This window comes from Lathyrus oleraceus, chromosome 6, assembly GCF_024323335.1.
Source record: "Lathyrus oleraceus cultivar Zhongwan6 chromosome 6, CAAS_Psat_ZW6_1.0, whole genome shotgun sequence".
NCBI lineage: Eukaryota > Viridiplantae > Streptophyta > Magnoliopsida > Fabales > Fabaceae > Lathyrus > Lathyrus oleraceus.
The window spans coordinates 462425227-462449038 of NC_066584.1; the positions used below are offsets into that span (position 1 = coordinate 462425227).

At 37.9% G+C, this 23812-nt stretch overlaps 2 protein-coding genes across 2 annotated transcripts; both read right to left on the minus strand.

Moving 5' to 3' along the window:
- Positions 1-1061: 1061 nt before the first annotated feature.
- Positions 1062-3747, minus strand: LOC127092004 (amino acid permease 6). The gene is made up of 7 exons (XM_051030770.1): positions 3559-3747; positions 3107-3340; positions 2618-2711; positions 2280-2494; positions 2057-2202; positions 1734-1961; positions 1062-1646 (listed from the first exon to the last, which is right to left on the minus strand). Exons 1-7 carry the CDS (start codon positions 3626-3628, stop codon positions 1224-1226), a joined length of 1410 nt encoding a protein of 469 aa, XP_050886727.1. The 5' UTR covers positions 3629-3747; the 3' UTR covers positions 1062-1223.
- Positions 3748-6641: 2894 nt separating this feature from the next.
- LOC127096249 (uncharacterized) lies at positions 6642-7904 on the minus strand. The gene is made up of 3 exons (XM_051034844.1): positions 7804-7904; positions 7330-7478; positions 6642-7099 (listed from the first exon to the last, which is right to left on the minus strand). The coding sequence occupies exons 1-3, from the start codon at positions 7902-7904 to the stop codon at positions 6642-6644; spliced, it is 708 nt and encodes a 235-aa protein (XP_050890801.1).
- Positions 7905-23812: the final 15908 nt, after the last annotated feature.

The following is a 23812-nucleotide window of genomic DNA, read 5'->3' on the forward strand; positions in this document are numbered from 1 at the left end:
GCGCCCTCTAAGGGTACCCTTAGAGGGCGCTTTCATAAACGCGCCCTCTATTGGTGTCCCTCCATTTCCTCATTATTTTTTCGCTTCACTTTAGAGGGCGCTTTGTTACAAAAGTGCCCTCTAAAGTGCGCTGTCTATTCCTCCTTATTTTTCTCTTCACTTTAGAGTGCGCTTCTTTAAGAAAGCGCCCTCTAAGGTGCGCTGTCTATTCCAGTTTTTGGCGTAGTGAATTCTCAGAGAAGGGGATTGTGGCTTATGTCGTATTCGGATCTCCTTCATCTTCAACATTGAGGAGGTCTTCTATATTCAAAATCTGGGGAACGTACCTTCTACTGGCGGAGCTAGTGTCGCCGCCTCTGGCGATTCCTCATACTATAATGTTAAGCGTGTGGCGCACAACTTTGGTGCCCTAGTCTTGGGATGTATCCTTCGCCTTGTTGGGTTCGGGACTCCATGCGTCGTGTCGCCAATGAGAGCTAGATTTGTGTAGTCCGCGAGAGGAATTTCCATTGACATACTTTTTGAGGTGTCCTCCTGGATCAGGGTCAATTATGTTTGCCTTTAAAGATGAAGGCGTAGGGATGTTGTGCAGGTGAGGAACCTTATGTCAGATCTGTTCACGGCGAATGTTCAGATGCGTGAAGCATTCTACCGTGTTTGCTACTATCTTGAATGCAATATTTTCTTTGTCAGGGAGGTATAATTAATCTTTCTCTGGTGGTGGGAACTTTCAACGTTTGGAACACACTCTTAAATGTCTCGCGCCTTTTTATCAGTTGTTACTCTCCTTGCCACTTTTTTCTCGGTTGAAAAAGAATAACAAACAAAATGTAAGTGGAATTTCAAATATCAGGACTAGAAGTATCAGGGATTATGTTTTTTTTAATCCGAATCCTATAAACACCACCAGAAGAAGGTCACAAATCACTACAAGATATTATCAATTCTATGTGTTGTGATTAATGATCCTCACTTGAAAGTTGCAAATTTCCAAAAATTATATACTTTCTCAAATATTCAAACATTACCCACATTTAAACATTAACAAATGCTCTGGAAAATATTCAAACATTAGATGCTTCAACATTTAAAAGGTTTCCAACTTACAAATACAATATCCTTAAACTTCCTAAACATAATCCAATTATATTGTTAACAACTTTTTCTATAAATCTTGACAAAATAACATCTTAACCTGTTTATTAAACATTAGAAGAAATTGATTAATAGGACTTGAAGGGCTTATACGCCTTGAGCTCTGAGATTATTCCTTCAACCGATCCAACTGCAGCAACAAGAGTGACAGCCAAACAAAACACACTTAGCGCCTTCATCGCAGTCCATTTAAGAGAATACTTTGGCACTTTAGCTCGAGTTAGGTACATCTCTATTGGAAAATACACTGTCAATGGAAAGAACGATATAGCTCCGAGAAAACCAACAACGTTGTTGAAGAATGGAAATGTGATAGAAATCAATGTTATGATTATCACATATACTGTCCTCCATATAAGCTTGAACATGTTCATTCTCCATGTGCCAATCAATGGAATTCTTACAAGATATTCTTTTGTTATCAATTTTCTTTGTGGCCAACGCTTACTACTCCAACTTTCCACAGCAGAATATATTGGTTGTGCAAATAACTGTACATAATGAATTACTTAATAACTATAATCTTCAATTTCTGTAAGGTTATGCAGAAATTTCTTGTTTGTAGAATAATTATTTACCTGATAAGCTCCGACGAGATGAACAGTAATGAAAATATTAGCAATGTCAATGAGCCAAAAGGGTTCGTAAAAACCAAATCCAGTTAAAAAGTTTCCTGGTGCATTATTCCCAAATGCCGCGTAGCCTAGAAGACCGCATAATGAATAAAAGAATGTGGTGATTGAAATTCCAACGATATTTGATTTCTTCATAACTTGATTTTCGGGTGGAACTGATTTTAATGTGTCCTATACAAGAAAATAATTCAAAATTAGGTTTTATATTTGTAATTCTTCTAGCAGTGAATAAATAGTCGCTGTAAATCTTGTTTAACATTACTTGCCTCTATTTCAACAATGACCATACTGAAAGCATAAGCAAAAGCTATGTTTCCAATTGCCTGAAAGCTATTCCACATCTTTTCTGAACTTGTGACATCCACTCCAACAACGAGCCCGGTAAGGCCTGTCTTGACATGGTTTCCTCCGACTGTACATGTTCAAAAATTGCTCGTATTGGTAGATAACTTCGAATAAGTCAATACAAATATGAAAACAATGCCTAACCTGCAATTTTTGCTATGGAAAGACCGATGCCGATAAAAGCATAACTAAAAGACATGACAGAAGCAAGAATAGAGAGCCATGAAAGTTTATGGAAATTAGGTATTTGACTTAGTATAATCTCAAAGATTCCAAAGATGGCCATAAATTGATAGGTGACAGTAGAGCAGTCTGCTTCATGGCCATGCTTATGAAAACAATTTGATTTGTTTATGGCCCTGTCCATAAACAAGCAAATTTTATTATTAATATTATCAATAATATAATTTATTTTTTTACTTTTGTGTACAGTAATATAAAATTATAGAATTTATTTAGTGAGAGATTTTTGAAGTTCTTACTCCATGCTAATGGATCCTGTGAGAGTGAAGCCAATGGTAACACCTACAAGATTTGTGTACTGAGCCAATGCACAAAGCTTATATTGAAATCCTCCTATTGAAAAAGAAAAGAAAAGTTACATGTAAATACAAGTTGATGATGCTCTTAGCTTTAAAAATCTTTAAAAACAAAAAATTTGTAGTTACCTAAAAGTTTCCTACCCTCAACTAGTTAAATTAAATTTCGATGGTTAGATCTATATTTGTCTAAGATATAAATTAGACGAGATTGGTGCGGTCTTTCTATGAGATTAATCAATTCTCAATCGTTAGATCTGTATACATCAATAATCAATAATTAAAATGAAATATCACGCATGTTTTTTAATCGCGCTCAGAAACCTACCTGTCACACAAGATATATACCGCAGAAAGATAATATATAATAAAAATTTATACAAATATTGTAAAAATGAACTAAAAACAATAAAAATTAAATTTTGTGATTACCTAAAATATTTTTTACCATTACTTTGTAGGTAGGATTTCTGACTCCATGAACAGGATCAGGATACCTATAGCAATCAGCTGTGAGAGAAGAAGTGAGGAGAGTGATGAGTGAGAAGATTAGGAGAGAGACAGTTCCTCCAATCCACCCCAATTGTGCAACAGCCCATGACAATGACAAAACTCCAGATCCTATCACAGCACTCACTATGTGTGCACTTGCAGTTACCCATGTTCCTTCATAATTATACCATTGTCAAAGTTAAAATCACAACATATATATATATATATATATATATATATATATATATATATATATATATATATATATATATATATATATATATATATATATATATATATATATATATATATATATATATATGTCAAAATTAAAATTTAAAAACAAAAAGAATGAATGGGGAAAAATTTAATTGATAAAAAAAATTACAAACCAGTTCGTTTTATAACTCCATCATCATCATATTTCTCATTTTCTATAGAAAAGCTACTTGGCACCATCATGGCTATGACTCACTAGATCTCTGTCTCTTTCACAGTTTCTTTGAAAATTGATTTTGAAATTGAAAGACTACTCATTTAATTTAAGAGAGATATAATGGGTAGCTATGCATAGTATCTGATAACCGTACAATCCGTATAAATTTAAATCCGTCGCATCCTACTTATTTAAAAGAAATTCTGACCATAAACTAATTATATAAAGATAAAATAATGAGGTCAAAAATGTATTGGAAATATAATTTAATGAGAATTATTTTTATTTTAGATTTGTTGGAAAAAACTAATGTTAGTAAAATTTAAAAAGAAACTGATCTTATAAAAATTAACAAAAGAGAAGTATAACTTTGGGATAAAATATACTAGTTTTAAAACAAAGTATAAACAAAAATGATATCAAAAAAGTTTGAAATGATTAATCAAAATATTTAATATAATATATTAAAAAGTATTAAATTAAAATATTTAGAGAGAATTATCAATTAAAGCAATTTTTGTGGAGATTAGTCAAAGTTTTTCTATTAGTTATGTTTCATATTTTATTAAAAAAGAAACAAATATATATATATATATATATATATATATATATATATATATATATATATATATATATATATATATATTTTATGTAGAGATTGGTCAATTTTTTATTTATAAGTTTTACTTTTTATTTTATATACTATAAATGTATGTGGGAAAAAAGTAAAATTAATATAAATATAAATTGAAAAAAACTTATCTTATAAAAATTAACAAGAGAGTAATGTAAGTTAAAGATAAAATATACTCCTCTTCAAATTTGATATAAAAATAATATTAAAAAAGTGTAAGGTAATATTTGTTAATTTATTTTCAATTTAAAAAAAAAAAATTTAAGATCAGAGGCTCACCAATTATATCAATTTGCGTAGAGATATGTCATTTTGTTTATAGATGAGTTTTGATTTATACTTTTATTCTAGAGAAGCTAATTAATATATATATATATATATATATATATATATATATATATATATATATATATATATATATATATATATATATATATATATATATATATATATATATATATATATATATATATATATATATATAATTGATATACACTGACAGTGTAAAGATTTTTTACACTGTCTGACTTTTATTTGAAATATTTAAAAAATAATACAGACAAATGATTGTGATGCATTGACAGTGTAAAACTTGTTACACTGACAATGCATACAATTAATATCTCTCTCTCTCTCTCTCTCTCTCTATATATATATATATATATATATATATATATATATATATATATATATATATATATATATATATATATATATATATATATATATGCGAGCTGCTTCTGGATGTTACTTCTAGATACTACAGAAAGCGGAGAAATTGATCAGTCTTCATAGCCTTCGTCAAAACATGAGCGAGCTGCTTTTGGATGCTACAGTGCCCCACTTCTAGCACTTAATTCTGAACCTGATTTCTCAGAAAGTGATACTTAGTCTCAATATGCTTGCTTCTCCCATGCAGCACTGGGTTCTTGGCTAGATTGCATACTTGTTATCAATCATCAACTTCATAGGCTTGTTTACTTTGATTTTCAGATCCTCCAGTATATTCAGAAGTCACACAGCTTGACATGCAGTCACAACACCTATAATATATTCTGCTTCACAAGTTGACAAAGCAACAACTTGTTACTTCTTGGAACATTAAGAAATATGAATTCCCAAAAACATAAACAAGTACTTATAAGTATTTCTTCTGTCAATCTTATCTCCACACCAATTAGAATCTGAGTAACTCAAAAATTCAGAGTCAATTTAAGCACCAGAAGGGAACAAAACTCCATACTTAAGAGTTTCCTTTATATACCAAAGAATTTTGACAACAACTTGGTAATGAGACCACTTCGGTTTACTCATAAACTTACTCACAATTTCAACTGCATAGCAAATATCAAGTATGATATTACACAAATATCTCAGAGACCCTACCAATTGCTTAAATGTTGTCGCATCTACATCATCACCATCAGAATCCGAATCCAATTTCTGATTTGTATCAGCAGGTGTGACAATAACTTTACAATTCAATAGCTCAAACCTCTTCAGAAACTCAAGTACATATTTTAGTTAATGTAAATTTATGCCTTTCTTAGAGTACATAATCTACATCCCTAGAAAATAAACCATATATCATAGATCAGTCATCTCAAACTCATTCACGATCTCCTTCTTGAACTTAACTATCTCATGATCACAACATTCTATTAGCAATATGTCATCAACACACAGGCACACCAGAATCACATTGCCTTCAAAAGTATGTTGAACATAGACACCATACTCCATCTCACATTTCTAAAATCCCAGTTTCTTGAAAAATGGATAAATTTTTAAATTCCAAGCTCTATGGGCTTTCTTTTGTCCATACAAATCTTTGTGTAACCTGTACATCACCCCTTCTTGATTCTTTTTCTTAAATCTAGGAGGTTGTGACACATAAACCTCTTATTCCAATGGACCATTCAGAAATGCAGATTTCACGTCTTAATGCATCAGAGGCCAATTCCTGTTAGCAGCTATCATAATCACCAGCCTGCTTGTTTTATGTCTTTCTACATTCGCAATCACTTCAAAGTAATATAACCCAGGTTTCTGAAGAAAACCTCTCATAACTAACTTTGCTTTGGGTCTGCCAATTGATCCATCTGCTTTAGCTTCACCTTATAAACCCATCTCACGTTGATGGCTTTCTTGTTCTTTGAAAGTTTTGTCGGCTTCCAAGTCTTGTTTCTCTCTATGGCATCAAGTTCTTCTTTCATGGTTGTCAACCAGACTTTCTACTTTAGAGCATCTTCCTTACTCACGGGTTCAGAGTCTACTAACATGGCACACTGAATAACTCCCCCTTCAGAATCTACTTCAGTATCTTGCAGCATGCCAAACTCTGCAAACCTTCTCAGAATGTTTCTGATCCTTTGTGACCTCTGAACTTGTTCAAAACCTTCTGATTATGGAACAGTATCAGATGTTGGAACTCCATAAGTACCAAATTCAAAAGCATTACCACCTTCAGAATCTGGAATATTCCCAGAATATGGACTACCACCAAAATCTGAATCACAGTCAGAATCTGGATCACCAGAATCTGAATCACCATCAGAATCTGGATCAGAATCATATTCTTCCTTAGAATCAATCTTGCCTTTTGATTCTGACTCGCTATCATAATCATTTTCAGGCTCTGACTCATCTTCAGAATCAGAATCAATATCTTTAGAAGTTAACTCTGCGCTGGAGTTGGATTGAGACTTGCTCCAATCCCAAAATTCTAACTCTTTAACAACAACATCTCTACTGACTTCAACCTTATTAATGAATGGACAATAAAGCTTATAAGCACTTGTATTATGATACCCCATCAGTAATATCACCTTGCTTCTATCATAGAGTTTCTTTCTAGTAGCATCTAAAATGTGTTTATAACAGACATAACCAAATACTCTAAAATGAATCACACTTTGCTTATTTCCAGTCCACCTCTCAAAAGGAACAATTTCCTTCAGCTTCTTGGTTGGACACCTGTTGAGCACATATGGTGCAGTGGCAACAACTTCTCCCCACAAATTGTTAGGAAGCTTTTTCTCCTTTAGCATGCTCCTTGTCATATCAAGCAAACTTCAGTTTCTCCTTTCAGACCATTATGTTGAGGAGTATACGGAGCATTCATTTCATGCTCAATTCCATTATCCTCACCAAACTTCTTAAACTTTATAGAGTTATACTCACCTACACCATCAGTTCTGAGAATCTTCAGAGTATGACTACCCTGTTTCTCAGCCTTGATTCTGAATTCAGTAAACACCTCAGGTTTGAACTTTATAAGGGATACCCATGTCATCCTTGTGAACTCATCCACAAATGACATAATATTTATTCCATCCTAATGAAGGTTCTGGAAATGGTCCACACACATCATAATGCACTACTCCCAAAGCATGTTTTTCTCTTGGAGCTACTTTTGATGTGAATGGCGGTCTTGGTTGCTTCCTCCTCATGCACACATTGCATGACTTTTCTGGTTTCTCAATTGCAGGAATTCCATGTACCAGTTTCTTTGAATTTAGATGCCCTAAGCTTCTGAAGTTCAAATGACCAAATCTTTTGTGTTACATCTCACTTTCCTTCACAACATTTGTTGCGCTAAGGCATTCATAGTCTGCAGTTTTAACATTCACCTTGAATGTTCTATTCATTCCCTGTTCGGACTCCATAACAAGCTTCTGATTACAGTCATACAACTTCAAAAGACTATCCTTCATGGTAACTGAGAATTTGGTTGAATCTTTAGATCTAAAGTTCCTAAACCTTCATCATCTAGTCCATAGAAGTTCTGTTTAGCAAGAGGAAGCAAGGAAAGTGACTCAAAGCTCCACATTTCAAAGGTTTTCATCAACTGGTTTTTTCTTCGAAACTCCTTAATCTTTGATCTATTTGTCTGGCTATTGTGTTGTCTGAAGTCCTCTCTATAGAGGCATCATTGTTGTATGCTCAATTTTCAAAATCGAGCAAGTTCATGATGAACACCATCAAGTTTCAACCTCTGATTTCTCTCACTATGGAGATCTAGAGTAGAAATAGATGGCACAGGGGTGATGTACATCACCCTAGCTTTAATTTGGTACCTGGATCGTGAGTTTTGGTTGAGTTTGGAGGACCTGCAACTTTGGTCGGAGCTTGAGTGCTCGCCGGAGAAGACGGTGGCGCTGGCCACCGTCCACCATGCCAGATTGAATCTGGACCATTGGATGCATCTCCCACGTTTTAATCTCAGCCATGCGTTTGGATTACTTTTAATAATGTCAGGTGTGACGCGTTTGACTTGGACTCACCATGAGCGCGCATCTCACATCCTTCTGATCAACCACGTCAATTAATGAGGCTTGATCAGACGCCTGTGGTTTTTTTTCTGATTTTCTTAAATTCTATTTTATTTCTTTTATTTCCTTTATTTTCAAAAATTCATAACTTCTTCATTTTAATTCCAAAAAATATGGGACCAGTTGCATTCTTCTCCATTTAAATTCTAGTTTCTAAAAATGATTTTTAATATTTTTTATTTTGTCATTTGATATTTTTTGTGAATTTTCTCTTTTCTGGTTATTTTTAATTCATTTTAAATAGTTTTTAATATTCAAAAAATACAAAAATATTTTCTCAACCTATTTGAATGATGATGGATCTATGAAAAATATTCTCCTCAATTTATTAATTGATTTGAGATTTATTTGAGATTTTAGTTCAATTATGTTATTTTATTCATTTTTAATTGATTAAAAATAGTTTCTGACTTTTAAAAATGCTGAAATTTTTTTGTCAAACTTTGTTTGACCTTGTTGAACTTAGGATAAATCACTTGGACCTTTCAAGGTTGATTTGAGGTGATTTTGAAGTTTGACCTTTCTTTATCATTTTAATTCAAGTTTATATTAAAAATGCCAAAAAAATATTTTGTTCATTTCTTGACCTCCAATCTTCATCTCACTTCTGTTTTTGATTATTTGACCATGATCCTCGATGTCATGGGTCAACACTTGTTGATTGGTACATTCTATTTCATTTAATGCCTTTTATTCTTTTTATTTCCATTTTCCATCATCCATCTTATTCATCTCCTTCTTTTTTTTCTTTTTTTTCTTTTTGATCAATGAGTTGAAGGTTGATAAGTTAACATTGATTAGGGAGACTTAATCTTCCTTGATTCAAATCTAATTCATCTTGATCAATTGATCAAGTGAATGGCCTTGCATTAAGGATATGTTGTTTCCTAAACCATGCAAAGGACTTAAACCAATACAAGATCAATTCACTTTTTTCTTTTGGCATGGCAAGTTGTTGGAACTTGATTGACTAATCAAGACTTCTAACTTGTGTTGTTGCCTACATTATTATTGACCGTCCTCAGATAGTTGTGACTTCTACATAAGTCCAATTACGATTGCTTAACATAGCGCTAAATTTGCCTTATGGCACACTAACTACTAACACTAACCATTAACCATTAACATTTACTTTTTGCACTTTATTTTTTATGCAACTTACTATTCTTGTACATATTATTCATTTGCTTTTTCCTTTTGCTCACTTGAGCACATGTTTATGTTATTGCCATTTGTCTTTTGCTCACTTGAGCACATAATTGTGTATATACTATTGTGCTTGTGTTTTGTTTTGATTGTTGTGGACCAAATGCAAAGAAATTGGACAAATGGACTTAGACTTTAGGACTTTCCCTATGCAAATTTGGAGTCAAAGAGAAACTAGGCATTGGGCCTTTAGAGTGCTATAAATGTCAAAGAGAAACTAGGCCTCATGCCTTTAGAATGCTTAATGTTGAAAGATGACCTTGAAAGGACCAACTTCTAAACTCCTCTTGTCCATTCCTTGTTTTGTTTGCTAGAATCTTTTGATGTGTGTGTTCTTGTGCTAGGGATTCCAACATTGAGCCAAATGGAGGAACCATTGTCATGAGCTTCTAAGAGATAGAGATCCAAGATACATTGAGGAGCTTTTTAAAAGTCCATTTGATTGTTGATTGCTTGAGTTTATGCTTATGTGATTGCTTATTCCAAAGGATGGGAGCTACTTGGATCATCAATATGATCTCAAGAGAGGAACTCCATGTGTGGTTTTGCTTCTTGCCCCTTATCTCTTGTATGTTTAGGACTTTAGTCATTCTTCTTCTTCTTCTCTCCACTCTAACCCAAGCCAAAACCCTTGTGCAAACATTTAACACTTGTTTTCAACATTAGAAACCTAAGCCTTATGCTTTTGATTTTTAAAATTTCTTTTCATAACACTTATCTTAAATTGAATCTTTAAGTCAACTTTGACCATATTTTGTAAATACTTTTCATTGGTAAATATAACCCACTCAAATGTCCTTTTTGTGGTTTCAATGGCCACTTTCTTAATCAATTTTTTTCCCAACCTTTAGCTATTAGTTTTGAGTTATCCTTGAGGTAGATATAATACTCACCTGTATCCTTAGTGATGGACAATGAGTCTTCCATGCTTATTATAGGGTTAACCCCTAACTAGCATGTTGAAGCTACCCTCACATGGTGGATTTGTGGTTTTAGGTTGAGTTTTCTCCCTTGGATAATAAAAGACCTTAAGGCTTTTGGACCAATCAATTCACCAACTCATTTTGAGATTTTTACCCTGAACTACGAGGTTTTGATCCTAATCTTTTTTAAAGATGGTACGTAGGCAATGGGTTCATCCATCCAAACACAAAATGTAAATAACTTGTACATTCTCTTCTCATCTCTTCAATCATGTTTGCACAAACAAATTTTCACAAAAACAACAACCTTACAACCAATGTGAAAAGGGCTCCCTAGGAGTACCTAGAATGTTTTGGGTGCCTAACACCTTCCCATTGCATAACCAACCCCTTACCCAGATCTCTGACTTTTTTACTAGTTTTTGATTCGATAAAACTTTTTTAGATTTAGTCAATATCTCTAATGGTAACGAATACTCCGCTACAGAGAAGTGGCGACTCTGCTACGGAAATGTATTGACCTAGTGGGTTTTGTCTACTTTTCATGTTGTGTTGTATTGTGTTGTATATTGTTTTGTGACATATTTTTGTGCAATTTGGGATTACTGTATTGTATGTAATGATTGAATTGCTTGAATATTAATTCCTTGTATGCTTGGTGATCTTGGTGAGATGAGTTCTATACTCGAACTCGAGTGCACTTAGGATAGGAGAATGGCATAGTCTTGTTGACTTGTGTGGAGTTATTCCTTAGCAAGTTGATTTGCAAGTCCATTCACTTGGTGGAGGTCATGTTGGGATCAATAATGTCACACAAGTAGTTGTGGTTAGACATTACTCTTTCCAACATAGACCTTAGAAGCCAAGGACCTTAGTTTACCAAGCCCATCTTGGCCTATTCTTAGGATGTAGTGTGAAAGTCGTTCAAGTGTAAGATTTGATACGATTGTTATGCGATACTACACTCATAAGAGTCTCTCTTGAGAATATTTTTCGAATACGAGTAGTCGTTTCTCCGATAATATCCGAAAGATGGGATGATGACTATGGGAACCCTTTGTAGAACATGTTTGGCAGGTTAAACCCTAGTACACTCCCTTTGGGTGGTTCTAAACCGAGACTTCATGCTCATGATTTACAACAAACCCTTGATTCATGGTTGATCTTTTCATATATCCTTAATATCAATGGAACTTGGGTGTTGATAAGGTGTAAACCATAATCCACCAAAATGGATGATTGATATTAAGGATAATATGATCCATCCCATGACCTTTGTTTGGTGTGCTTTGCTTGATCCTTGAGTGTGATTGTTGCATTCATGCATTCATGCACCCATTTGCATCCATATCATCAAAATAATAAGAAAATTTTCAAGGAACTTAAGAGGTCTATTTGCAAATTTTCAGACATGGAAAGCCAAAGAAGGAATACAAAGAAGTACAGCTTCAGACAACCAGATTTGAAAGAACAAAGGAATTTGACATCCTATGTATTAGATCCCTTGGGTTTCAAGGCTCGTTTTGGGAAGCTTCTTCCTCTTCTGACTACTCAGGTGGATGAAGGGTTGATGACTGTATTGGTGCAGTTTTATGATCCTTTGTACTGTTGCTTCACTTTTCCGGATTTCCAGCTTTTGCCTACGCTTGAGGAGTATGCCTACCTTGTGGGTATACCTATTCTAGACCAGTTGTCGTTCAGTGGCGTAGAGAGTATTCCTACTTCTCGAGAGATAGATGACATGTTGCATATAGACGAATCCCTGGTTGGTGCTTATATGACTACCAAAGGTGGAATTCAAGGTCTCCCTTATGAGTTCCTCATTGCTTAAGCTACTATGTATGGGAAGGCCACGAGTGAGGATGCTTTTGAAGCCATATTTGTACTCCTCATCTATGGGCTAATGTTGTTCCCCAACATCGATAAGTTTGTGGATGTGAACGCTATTAGGATTTTCTCGGCTCTTAATCCCGTTCCGACTCTGTTGGGTGACACTTATTTTTCTTTGCATATGAGGAATGCAAAGGGTGGTGGTGCCATTGTGTGCTGTTTGCCTCTGTTGTATAAGTGGTTTATTTCTCACTTACCATAGACGGTCGCCTTCAAGGAGAACAAGGGATATCTACGGTGATCCACGAGACTTATGTCTCTCACTAATGATGATATCTCTTGGTACAATCGTGTGCATGATGGTGTGCAGATTATCGACTCTTGTGGTGAATTCTCCAATGTACCTCTTCTTGGTACATGTGTGTCGCATTACGCGAAAAACCGGCGGGAAAAGAAAGAAACAACAGAGCCGCCACCGTGCGTTATTTATCCCAAAAGAGGGAAAGGAAACGCTCGAAGTAAACCTGGGAAAGAACATGGTCTCGCGACCAAAGAGGATGGGTTCGGGAGTCGGTTATGCGAAGGGAAGGTATTAGGCCCCCTACGCATCCGTAGTACTCTACGGGATCCACGCACAAAAGGAAGGAAAATGGTTGCTAAAACGCTGCTCACACACACACACACTGGCTGAAAGAGACACGAGAAACTGACTGAAACTGACTCGGCAGGATATCGCATCCTGGGCCTACTTAGTCTATCAGGCATAGACATCAGAGTCGAAGTAGTTCGGACTGGGGAAACGACACATGCTCGCTAGGATGTCGCATCCTATGCATACGTATCTTCTCGGACGAGAGAAGAATCAGAGCATTCGTAGCTCGGCTGACACGCACGCAAACAAGCAAAACACACACAGGCAAACGTGGAGCCCGAATGCCAATCACTGGACTTACATCCGCATCCGAACCGAAAACACACGCAAAGAGGCAAACGCGGAGCCCAAATGCCAATCGCTGGACTTACATTGACATCCGAACCTAAACACACACAGGAAACCAACTGCCAATCGCTGGACTTATGTCGGACTCCAACCAGAACACACACAAGGGTGGTTAAGACACAAAGGGTGAAAAGAAAAAGGGCGAACAAACAAACTAAAAGGGAGACTAGAGCTCGAGCCTAATAGTTGCCAAACACGCACAAAAAAGAAAAAGGGCGCCCGGAGAGATCAGCTCAATCTCCTGCCTACATACTTCATCTGGTATGAAGATCAGGGCGATGTAGTTCCCCTACGCAGGGACAAGGATCTAGCCTAACCAGATAACAGAGGGAGACACAACTCTAGGGAGACTACGACTCGAGCCTAGATGTTGTCATGCAAAGTCAACCCTAAGTTAAGGTTTCTAGCTAAATGGCACAAGGGCCAACCTATCCTAGACAAGGCTTGCACAGGAAGCAAGGGTCTCGATTGCAACTAGGGCAAGAGAAAGGGGAGGTCTCAATCACAACGAGGGCGAGAGAAAAGAGTCTCAATCGCAACGAGGGCGAGAGAAGAGAATTAGTGTTAGTGGTTAGTCAAACTCGGCAAGACATCGCGTCTCGTGCCTACGTATCTCATCTGAACATGAGAATCAGAGTTGCCGTAGTTCGGCAGGCAGGGAAAAAGGACTCGATTGCAACTAGGGCAAGAGAAAGGGAAAGTCTCGATCGCAACGAGGGCGAGAGAAAGGAAAAGGCTCGATCGCAACGAGGGCAAGAGAAAGGATCGCAACGAGGGCGAGAGAAAGGAAAAGGCTCGATCGCAACGAGGGCGAGAGAAAGGATCGCAACGAGGGCGAAAGCAAACAAGGATTAGTCTAAACTAAACCTAACTTGCACAGGAAGCAAGTCTAAGCTAGCCTAAGAAGCAAAGCAATCACAACCACAGATAGCACACACTATATACACACAAGAGGCTCACACAGGGGTTAGGTTTTAGTTGAGGGGTCATATCAACCTCAACAAACAAACCTCTGGAATGGGGTGAAATGTTGCTCTTAACCTTGCCATTGAGAGGCTAAGGTGAAGCAGATGAAAGGAGATGAGGGGTGTGCCTCATTGCTTCTATCCCTGATCAGGGAGAGCATTTGACAAGAATGTGTGGGTTCAGAAAGTGGGAACCCTTCTACACATTTAAAACTGACTCAACTGTGCAATTGCACAAGATCTTGGGTTTTTATCTGAAATGCATCAACACAGTGGTGTGAGCAAGACAGAAGACACACTGAATAGCAGGGGATAGGTTGCTTATCCCTTGGGTTCTGCCAATTGCCTCTTCACTCAGGAGGTCTTTGACTCTGTACAAGGACAAATTAAACATACACAAGCATCGCCTCTTAAGGAGGACTTCAGACAGTTTGCCCGGCCAGGTAACAGGCCGGGTCTCCAGACTACATGAAGTAACAGAGATTATACCTCAAGCAAGTTGCTAAAAAGCAAAGCAAAGCAAGTTCAGAGAACTTAAGCAACTAAGGTACCTGAAAAAGTCAAAACAATCAGCAAACAGTTCAAAAGTTTAAATCAAAAGGAATTGGTAAACAGTCAACACAGATGGTCAACTGTGCAAGGCACAAGACTCAAGCACATGAGTCAAGCCACCTACAAAACAAGGGTTAGCTCAATGACATATAACCAAGCTCAACCAAATTAAAGTGATCTCAATGGTCATTTAGTGCCCAACCTGAAAACACAAACTCAACAGTAAGTAACTGGACCACTAGGGCAAGCCTAGGGTCAAAAGTGAATGAAAAAGTCAAAACAGCAAACCATATTCAATCAAAATCAAATTCAATCAATCAAGGAGTAATTCCAATTGGGTTCACATGCATATCAATCACTATCATCATTTCATGAACATTTGAAGTCAAAGTAAGGCAAATGAAGCTCAAAGAAGTCAACAGAATGACTTGCATCAAAAGTCAACCCAAATATTTTCAAAAATCATCAAATAAATCACACTCAATCCTAACATCTAGCATGGTAAGCATGTCAAATTTCATGGCATTTGGATGAGAGGAAGGCAGTCAATTAAAATCAAGAAGTCAAACCAAATTCAAGCATGCACAATGAAGGTCAACAAACATGGGTCAACTTCAAAAAATCATATCAAATTGAAAACAGATGAGAAATGAATGAGATTAACACCAATGCAAAGCTCAAGATGTCTAGTTATCACATATGAAATTTCATGATCATACAATATGGTATGAGAATTTCCCAAAGGATTTGGCAACATGTAGCACAAAAAGTCAACATTTGACTAGGCAGGGAAGAAAAATCTCAAATAAATGGAAAACAGCACAATTAATTCCAAGAAAAATCATAAGTCAACTAGACATGTAAGGGAGGGATCATGCAAAATTTGGGGTCATTTGGATGTAAGGAAGCAAGTTAACAAAATTGGGAAAATGCACATTCATGGTGTGACACAAATTGTCACACCTAACTTCCAAAAGTCAAAGCTCTCAATCCACATATAATAAATGCACAAACTTTATACCAAAATGAAGATGAATGAGTCTAGTTTCTCCACAAAAAATTTCAGAACCAATGGATGCAACATGAGTATTTCACAATTGTTTTGGCAACATGTATCATTTTTGGTCACATAACACAAACCCTAAGGCCATTTAAAATTCATTGATCAGAAAAATCTGGAAAAATAATGATAAAAAAGTAGACATTCATGTGATCATTATGCAAAAAATTCCATAATTTTTGGAGTTGAAATGAATTAGAAATGAATTGTTGAAGATGAGTGAACAAAATGGATGAAACATGAATACATGGCATGAATAACAAAGTCAACCGAGTTGACCAGTGGCACGTTTGTAAATACGCGCCTCACTTATCTAAACGACTGTGTTTAGGCAAAGGCAAGGGAATGTTCTGATTGGTCATCACCAATAGAACAGTAACATGGGCCAATCGAAATTCAAGTTCTGGGTTTAGAAACCCTTAGGGTTTAGCAGCAGCCATGTTCATCTGCCAACAACATGAGAAAACTAATTCCAACTAGAATGTCCAATCAGCATGGCAACTAAACAATATCATCAAGTAACATCAAACAGAAACAAGCCAAACACGGTTCATGGAAATTTTCTGGGCAGGTTTAAGGGTTTTAAAACAGCAGCAGTGTTCAATCATCATCAAACAATCATCATCAATCAAAATTCGAATAGCATGGCAAACAGCATGGCATTGGTACAAGTATGTTCATGCAATCATAAGCAACAACAACAGCCAACAAGAAACCTGGGAAAGGAGCTAGGGTTTAAGCTACAGGGTGTTCATCATCACATCCAAAAATCGCAACAGAAAAATATTCCCAGAAATTAACAATAAGCATACTAATCGATTCATCAAACTAAGCACAAACATAATATGGCATCCATGATCATTAATTTGAACACACAAAAGAGAAATCAACAAAAACAATTTTGAACATTGAACTTCAAGATCAGATTTCTCTTAATATAGTTGATCATTTGCAATGGTTTAAGGTTCATTGGAATGAGCATTCAAAGACCTTCATTAAACATGGCATAGCTTAGCAAAAAGAGCAAATCGAAAAACTGACCAAAATGATGAGCAGTGAAGATTCAACAACCTTTTGCTTGTATGAGCTTGAACAGGTGAGGATTATGCTTCCAAATGATGATTGGTGAAGCAATCTTGGCTTGAAACAAACTAAATTAGCTCTGCATATCTTCTGCCATTGATGATGCCTTGACCAAACAGCTGCGAAAATGATGGTTACAGATGGGTTTGAAGGTTGAAACCAACTCACAATGGTGTTTGAATGGTGATGCAACAAGCCAGCTCGTGGTTTTTTAGAGTTTGTGAGCAGAAAATTCAAAATGGCCAAAATGCAAGAGAGGAGAGAATGATATTTTTGTGGTCTGCAGCTGCTACCTAGGGTTGCAAATGGCCAGAAAATGATGTTAAATACCTCTGTTTAAGGTTCCCTAATGATGTGCTAAGTTGGTTTTGGTTTAATGAAATGATTTGCAATTTGCTAAGTTGAAGAACATGGAAGTGGAGGGTGTGTGTCTTGCACGATTTGGGCCTTTGGACAGGCTGCCAATGACTATTAATTCATCTGTTTTTGGTCTGTTCATGAAGTGTTAAGTTGGTTTTGTTTATATGAAGCCATTTGCAAAAATTAACAAATTTGCACCTTTGGTCAAAATGGTGATATGGTGGTATCATGAGCATGAATTAGGGCTTGGAACATGTTGCAAATGACATTTAGAATGAATCCCAATGGTCCAATTATGCCAAAAATGTTTAAATCAAAAAGTCAAACTTGAGTCAAACTTGAATTTTAAATGGAACAAGTCAAAAAATGCCATTTTGATTGGAAAGGTTTTGGTTCATGAAATTTATATTTTTGGAAAGAGGAGGAAAAATGTGGTTTGTAGGAAAAAACCCCACCAAATTTGGCCTTATGGTTTGAGAGATATGGCCTTTTGAAGTTCAAGATTTTGTGAAAATGATTTGATCATATCTTGACAACCATGCATGGGATTTGAGAGTTCTTGGACTTTTTGAAAATGGGAGAACAAGATCTTCAACTTTCATGTTGGGCAAAAATTCATTTGAAGCTTGTATCATGATGCAAGTTGAGGATCAAGAAGTTTCCATTTTTGGCAGTTGAAATTACAGGTCCACTTTCTATTTTTGGAAATTTTCTGATTGGCTTCAAATTCTTCAATGATGTTGATTGCCATGATATATGAGGCCTATTAGGACATGAATAAGCTCTCTCAAACCATCCCCATCCATCAAAACCATAGAATCAACCACAGTTGACCAACTTTGACTTTTCTAGGGTTTTGGACTAACTGTGCACTTCTGATGAATTCCAAACCCTAATTCCTTGAGACCTTGACTTCAAATGATGTCCCAAGTTGAATGGACTCTTGATTATTGATCATGGTGCCCAAATTCCACAAGAATGGCCACCATCCACTGCTTTGACTGACTGTTGACTTTCTCTGACTTTCTAGGGTTTTTGCCTGTCTGTGCATGAACTGATGACCTTTGAGCCTTCAACCCTTGACTTGAACACTTCAACTGGACCTCCAAGTCATGTGAACTTGTTGGACAAACTCTAGGGCCTTGGCTCCTTGAGAAACACCCTTGCTTGATTGGTTGACTGATCTCCTGATCAGTTTGACCTAATTCTTGATTTGCTTGCTCTTGAGGCAACTGGGGACAATGCAATGCTATGCAATGTATCATGATATGCTATGACCTAATATGAGAATGTATGTACAATGATAGGTGCAAATTTGAGGTGCTACAGCTGCCCCTATTCAATCAGCTGGGAACCCGAACGGATGATAGCAGTGGCTGTCAGACTTTCAGGGTAAACAGGGATTGAATACAAAAGAACCGTAGAAATTTGCACCGACTAGATATGATACCAGAAGAAACACGTCAATTACCGATGACAACTGCATAACAACTTCAGAGAAACAAAACCATTTACCGATGGTTGAAGAACCGGAACCTTGATATTTACCGATATCAACTTCAGCGAGACCATTTACCGATGGCGGCTGGGGAAAACAAACCTTTGAAAAACAAAACCATTTACCGATGGTTAAAACTGGGACTTTGATATTTACCGATATCAACTTCAGCACGACCATTTACCGATGGCGGCTGGGGAAACCACTTGAGAAAAACAGACCCAATTACCGATGGTTAAAAACTTGATATTTACCGATATCAACTTCAGCAAAAACCATTTACCGATGGTTGCTGGGAAATAATTTGATGTAGGAAGGAAGCAAGACCATTTACCGATGGTGGCTTCAAAGTAAACCTGATATTTACCGATATCAAGGCCATTTACCGATGGCTGTTGCAACTGGGAATTCGATATTTACCGATATCGAAGAAAACTGGGCCATTTACCGATGGCATCTCCGCTTGGGGAGGAACAAAATCTTCGTGGTGATACCAGACAGGACGTTTACCGACGACTTCTGGGGATTTTGATTTTATTAACAAGAGAACAAAAAATGACCAGACATTTACCGATGACTGGGATGAGACTCGATGTTTACCGACATCGAAAGATGATGTTTACCGACATCAAAAAGAATGACCAGACATTTACCGATGACTGGGGTGAGACTCTTTATTGGTGAGAGACAAACAAATATTTGCAACTGGGAACCAGATAGGACATTTACAGATGACTCTACTGGGGATTTTCAGCTGGGGAATTATCAGATATTTACCGATGATTGAAGGAACTCGATGTTTACCGACACCGAAACAATGGCGTTTACCGACACCAAAAAAATGACCAGACATTTACCGATGACTGGATGAGACTCGATGTTTACCGACATCGAAAGATGATGTTTACCGACATCAAAAAGAATGACCAGACATTTACCGATGACTGGGTGGAACTCGATGTTTACCGACACCGAAGCAATGGCGTTTACCGACACCAAACAATAAAACACACGCGGGTGCTGACATGACACTTACTGGTATCACAAGAACGACATCTTAGATATGTCAAGGCAAGACTGATCACTTGCTGGGGGGTCTCACTGGGGAGAAACAAATTTCTGTCACCATCGGGTGAGGAAATAAACCTCTGTCACCATCGGGTGAGGAAATAAACCTCTGTGGGGATAACAATTCTGAATACTGTCAAAGCAACTGTAGCTGATTTGCTGTGCTGATGTTGAACAAAACAATCCGCTTCTGCCGGGGGATACAGTCTGATGTGGTTTCGAACACATGAATGCATATGTTTGAATTTTTCTATGGCGTAATGCTCCATATGGGATGGAAATGCTACGCAGTTTGAGGATGCAATGATTACTATATGCAATGCAATATGATAAGAACTCTGCGGGAGAAATACACAGGACGACTGTGCTGAGGAATCTTCAAGATAAATCCACTGCTGGGGAACAACAAAACAACTGCTAGGGAACCAACAACGCGAATCCACTAGAGGAGGAAGCAATTTGCTGGGGAGTAATAAAGCAACTCTGCTAGGGGAAAGCAAAGGTAAACTGCTGGGGAATGCCCCAATCAATCCACAAGAATTCCGCTTGGGGAAATGAAAGCTCCGCTGGGGGAAACTAAACCAGGCAACTCTCTGGGGGTAAGGCTCATACAAACCTCAGATGAAAATAGGCCCTGCTTTTGGGGAATAAACTGCTACTCCGCCGGGGACGACCCACACAGTTCACGAGTAGAAACAACTCAGCTGGGGATGCAGGTATCGACCTGCTACTGAAACCTGTCCAATCCACTGGTGGGATGAACTCTGCTGGAGAAATATTTCGTGAAACCCGCTCCGCTCGGGGATCAAGGTCACGACAGCGAGCAAACAGGAAGGAACACCATGGATACCGGGTTGTAGGTATGAAACGGGTGACCGACCAAAGCGTGAATTGGTTTGAATGCCATAAGTACATCGACCTGATCGTCGGAAACTTCTTCGGTCTGAACACCGGAAAAACATAAGTACATCGACCTGATCGTCGGAAACTTCTTCGGTCTGAATACCGGAAAATTGGCCTGAGTGCCATGAGTACATCGACCTGATCGTCGGAAACTCCTTCGGTCTGAATACCGGCAAAATTGGCCTGAGTGCCAAAGCGTGAATTGGTTTGTGTTCCAAAACACTCAACATCCTGAAGAGGGCTATAAAAGCAGTCTTGTTAAAGGATGGACATCCGATTCCATAGGGAATACGAATCTTACTCGACTGGGGAGGACGACTTCGACCCAAGAGCGCATGAGACATATTATCTATAGCCGTCAAAACGTAGATAATACACTCGCATGGAAGATTATCCATAACCGGGTTGCAGGTTGTTAAATGGATAAGCGACCGAAAAGAAAGGCATCAGGGTACCAGGACTAGGTATGCAAAAGATGACCAATCAAAAGAGGATAAAGTTGCTAACTCGGAGCAAATACCCAAAGGCAGGGGAAGACCCAATGGGGACAATACTGCTTGATCAAGGCAAGTATCCAAAGGGGAAAGAACATCAATACCGCAAAGAGGGGATTACATCTACCGGTTTGTAGGCAGAAAACCACGGAAAAGTAACCAGTCATCATCGGGATGAGCACAAAGGGTTAACTCCAACAAGGGGAGGAATGTGGGATTTTACAACTACCAGCTAGTGGGTAGAAAACCACAAAGATAGGACTTACAACTACCGGTTCGTAGGTAGAGGCCAACAAACAATATGCTGAGAGACATAGTGAGAAAAAAGGATTTACAACTACCGGGTAATGGGTAGAAGACCGTAAAGAGAGGACTTACAGCTACCGGTTCGTAGGTAGAAGCCAAAAATTCCGCTGAGGATAAGATGAATGAGTGCCGGTTAGTAAGCGACTATTCATTTATGCCCCAGGGAAGCACAAGAGACAGTCAACGGGTAGCCAATTTAGGAATGATCCAAAAAGGCAGACTGAAACAAGACTCACCCTAATGAGGAAAGAACTCAATAGGGACAACCCATCCCGTGTAGGGAGGGAACGGAAGCAACCGTCATCCACGAGGATGTATCTCAGTGGGGAAATGGCAGGAAAGGATAGACACTTTCTGCTTAAGGGTTGGCTCTACATGGAGAGATCAGACACTCCCATATCTGCTTAAGGAAAATCTACTGGAGAGATCTGTATCAACAAATAGCAGGAGGCAAACATCAACAGATACCCGGCAACAGCTGCAACATGAGTACCTGAATGTTATGATTATGCATGTATGCATTATGCATGATGAATGTATGATGAATGCTGACAAACAGACATGCTCAACACGCAGGTCCGGGAATCAACCGTCCGGAGAGAAAACCAAAGCCACCAGAGAGCAAAGAAAATCCACTGGGGACTGGGATATCAGGGAACACTTATCCTGCAGGGGAGGAAGAGCCATAAGAGGCTTCCAGAGGGATCGTCGGTCACAACCGGAGAACAGAGTTCAACATACAGGCGGACGCGCCACAACAACTTGTGCTGAAGCTCAGAGATACCAAGAAGCAGTCAGATCTCTGATGAAGATAGATAGGCATAGAGAAAGCTCATCATGCCAACAACTCCGCTCGGGGATCTATCTGAAGACATGATGGAGCACTGGGATGTCAATCCACCAAATACCGAATTTTTTGCAGAAAAGCACCCATGCTGGGGGAAGGAGGAAGACTGCTCTGCTAGAGAGGCGAAAGTTGAAGTCTTCAGTAAACACTCTGCTTGGGGAACTGCCCCACAAAAGTATTTCAACAGCAACCTTGCTGGGAATGCCCCACGGTAGGGCTCAAACAGCACTCTACTGGGGATGCCCCACAATAGAGCTAACAGGGGTTTGGAGGAAGAATCTGTACTGCCGGGAACATGAAGATGAACAACTTCAAACAACACTGCGTCGGGCAACTTCACTGAGGAGAGACCATACGAGGTTCTGCAGGACAAAGATACAGTCATGCTCGAGATACGAACAATTGTCTTACCTGTTGGTAATCATACCACCCCCGGGAGAGCACTGCGGATCTCCTAAGTATCCTTCCATCATCGTAAACGTTCACTTTGTTTAAGAACAATTTTGTGAAAAATTTGTTAATTTTGAAAACAATGATACTTTATCAATTAAAACATGCAAAACATTTGTTGAGTTGAAACAAATAAGAGTGCAAATAATTGGGTAAAAGCTCAAATAGATGTAATGGAATGGTAGTCTGCAAAGGGCGAGACTCCATAGATTTGTACAAGTTTGAAATCGGTGATATATATTGGAGAGGGCTACATTGAACATAATGACCTTTCCTCTACCATTATGAATTTTCGATGTATTCAAAGCTTCAGTCGACGACGAATCGAGAATCCCTGACGGATGACAGATGTACAGCACAGTCTTGTCAAGATGCAGTTACTTGCCAAATCCCTAATTTTTGCCTAGATTGCCCCAGTGTGAGGTGTTCAATCTAGCGGGATGCAAATTCTTTTTTTTTCAATGTCTCTAACTTTTGCCTGGATCGCCCTTACGGGTTTTCAATCCACCGAGACGCTCTTTTTTGCCTAAGTCGCCCTTTGGGGTGTTCGACTTAGCGAGCTTTTGCTTTTTTTTTCTTTGTTTTAGGCGAAGTATTTCTTGACTGCATCGGAATTCACAGGACGAGTGAACTTCTTCATCCATTGCTGTAAGTGTCAAAGCATTGCCTGAAGAGGCTCTCTTGACAACAGATGGAC

What these genes read in the sequence shown, in the direction of transcription:
- LOC127096249 (XM_051034844.1), bottom strand. Translation starts at nt 7,904, where the DNA reads ATGGAGTCCGAACAGGGAATGAATAGAACATTCAAGGTGAATGTTAAA. An exon ending in GTTGTGAAGGAAAGTGAGAT is followed by an intron (nt 7,479 to 7,803) that starts GTAACACAAAAG and finishes TACTGAATTCAG; the next exon opens with AATCAAGGCTGAGAAACAGG. An exon ending in GTATACTCCTCAACATAATG is followed by an intron (nt 7,100 to 7,329) that starts GTCTGAAAGGAG and finishes AACACATTTTAG; the next exon opens with ATGCTACTAGAAAGAAACTC.
- LOC127092004 (XM_051030770.1), bottom strand. Translation starts at nt 3,628, where the DNA reads ATGATGGTGCCAAGTAGCTTTTCTATAGAAAATGAGAAATATGATGAT. An exon ending in AATGGTAAAAAATATTTTAG is followed by an intron (nt 2,712 to 3,106) that starts GTAATCACAAAA and finishes CTTTTTCAATAG; the next exon opens with GAGGATTTCAATATAAGCTT. An exon ending in ACAGGATCCATTAGCATGGA is followed by an intron (nt 2,495 to 2,617) that starts GTAAGAACTTCA and finishes GTTTATGGACAG; the next exon opens with GGCCATAAACAAATCAAATT.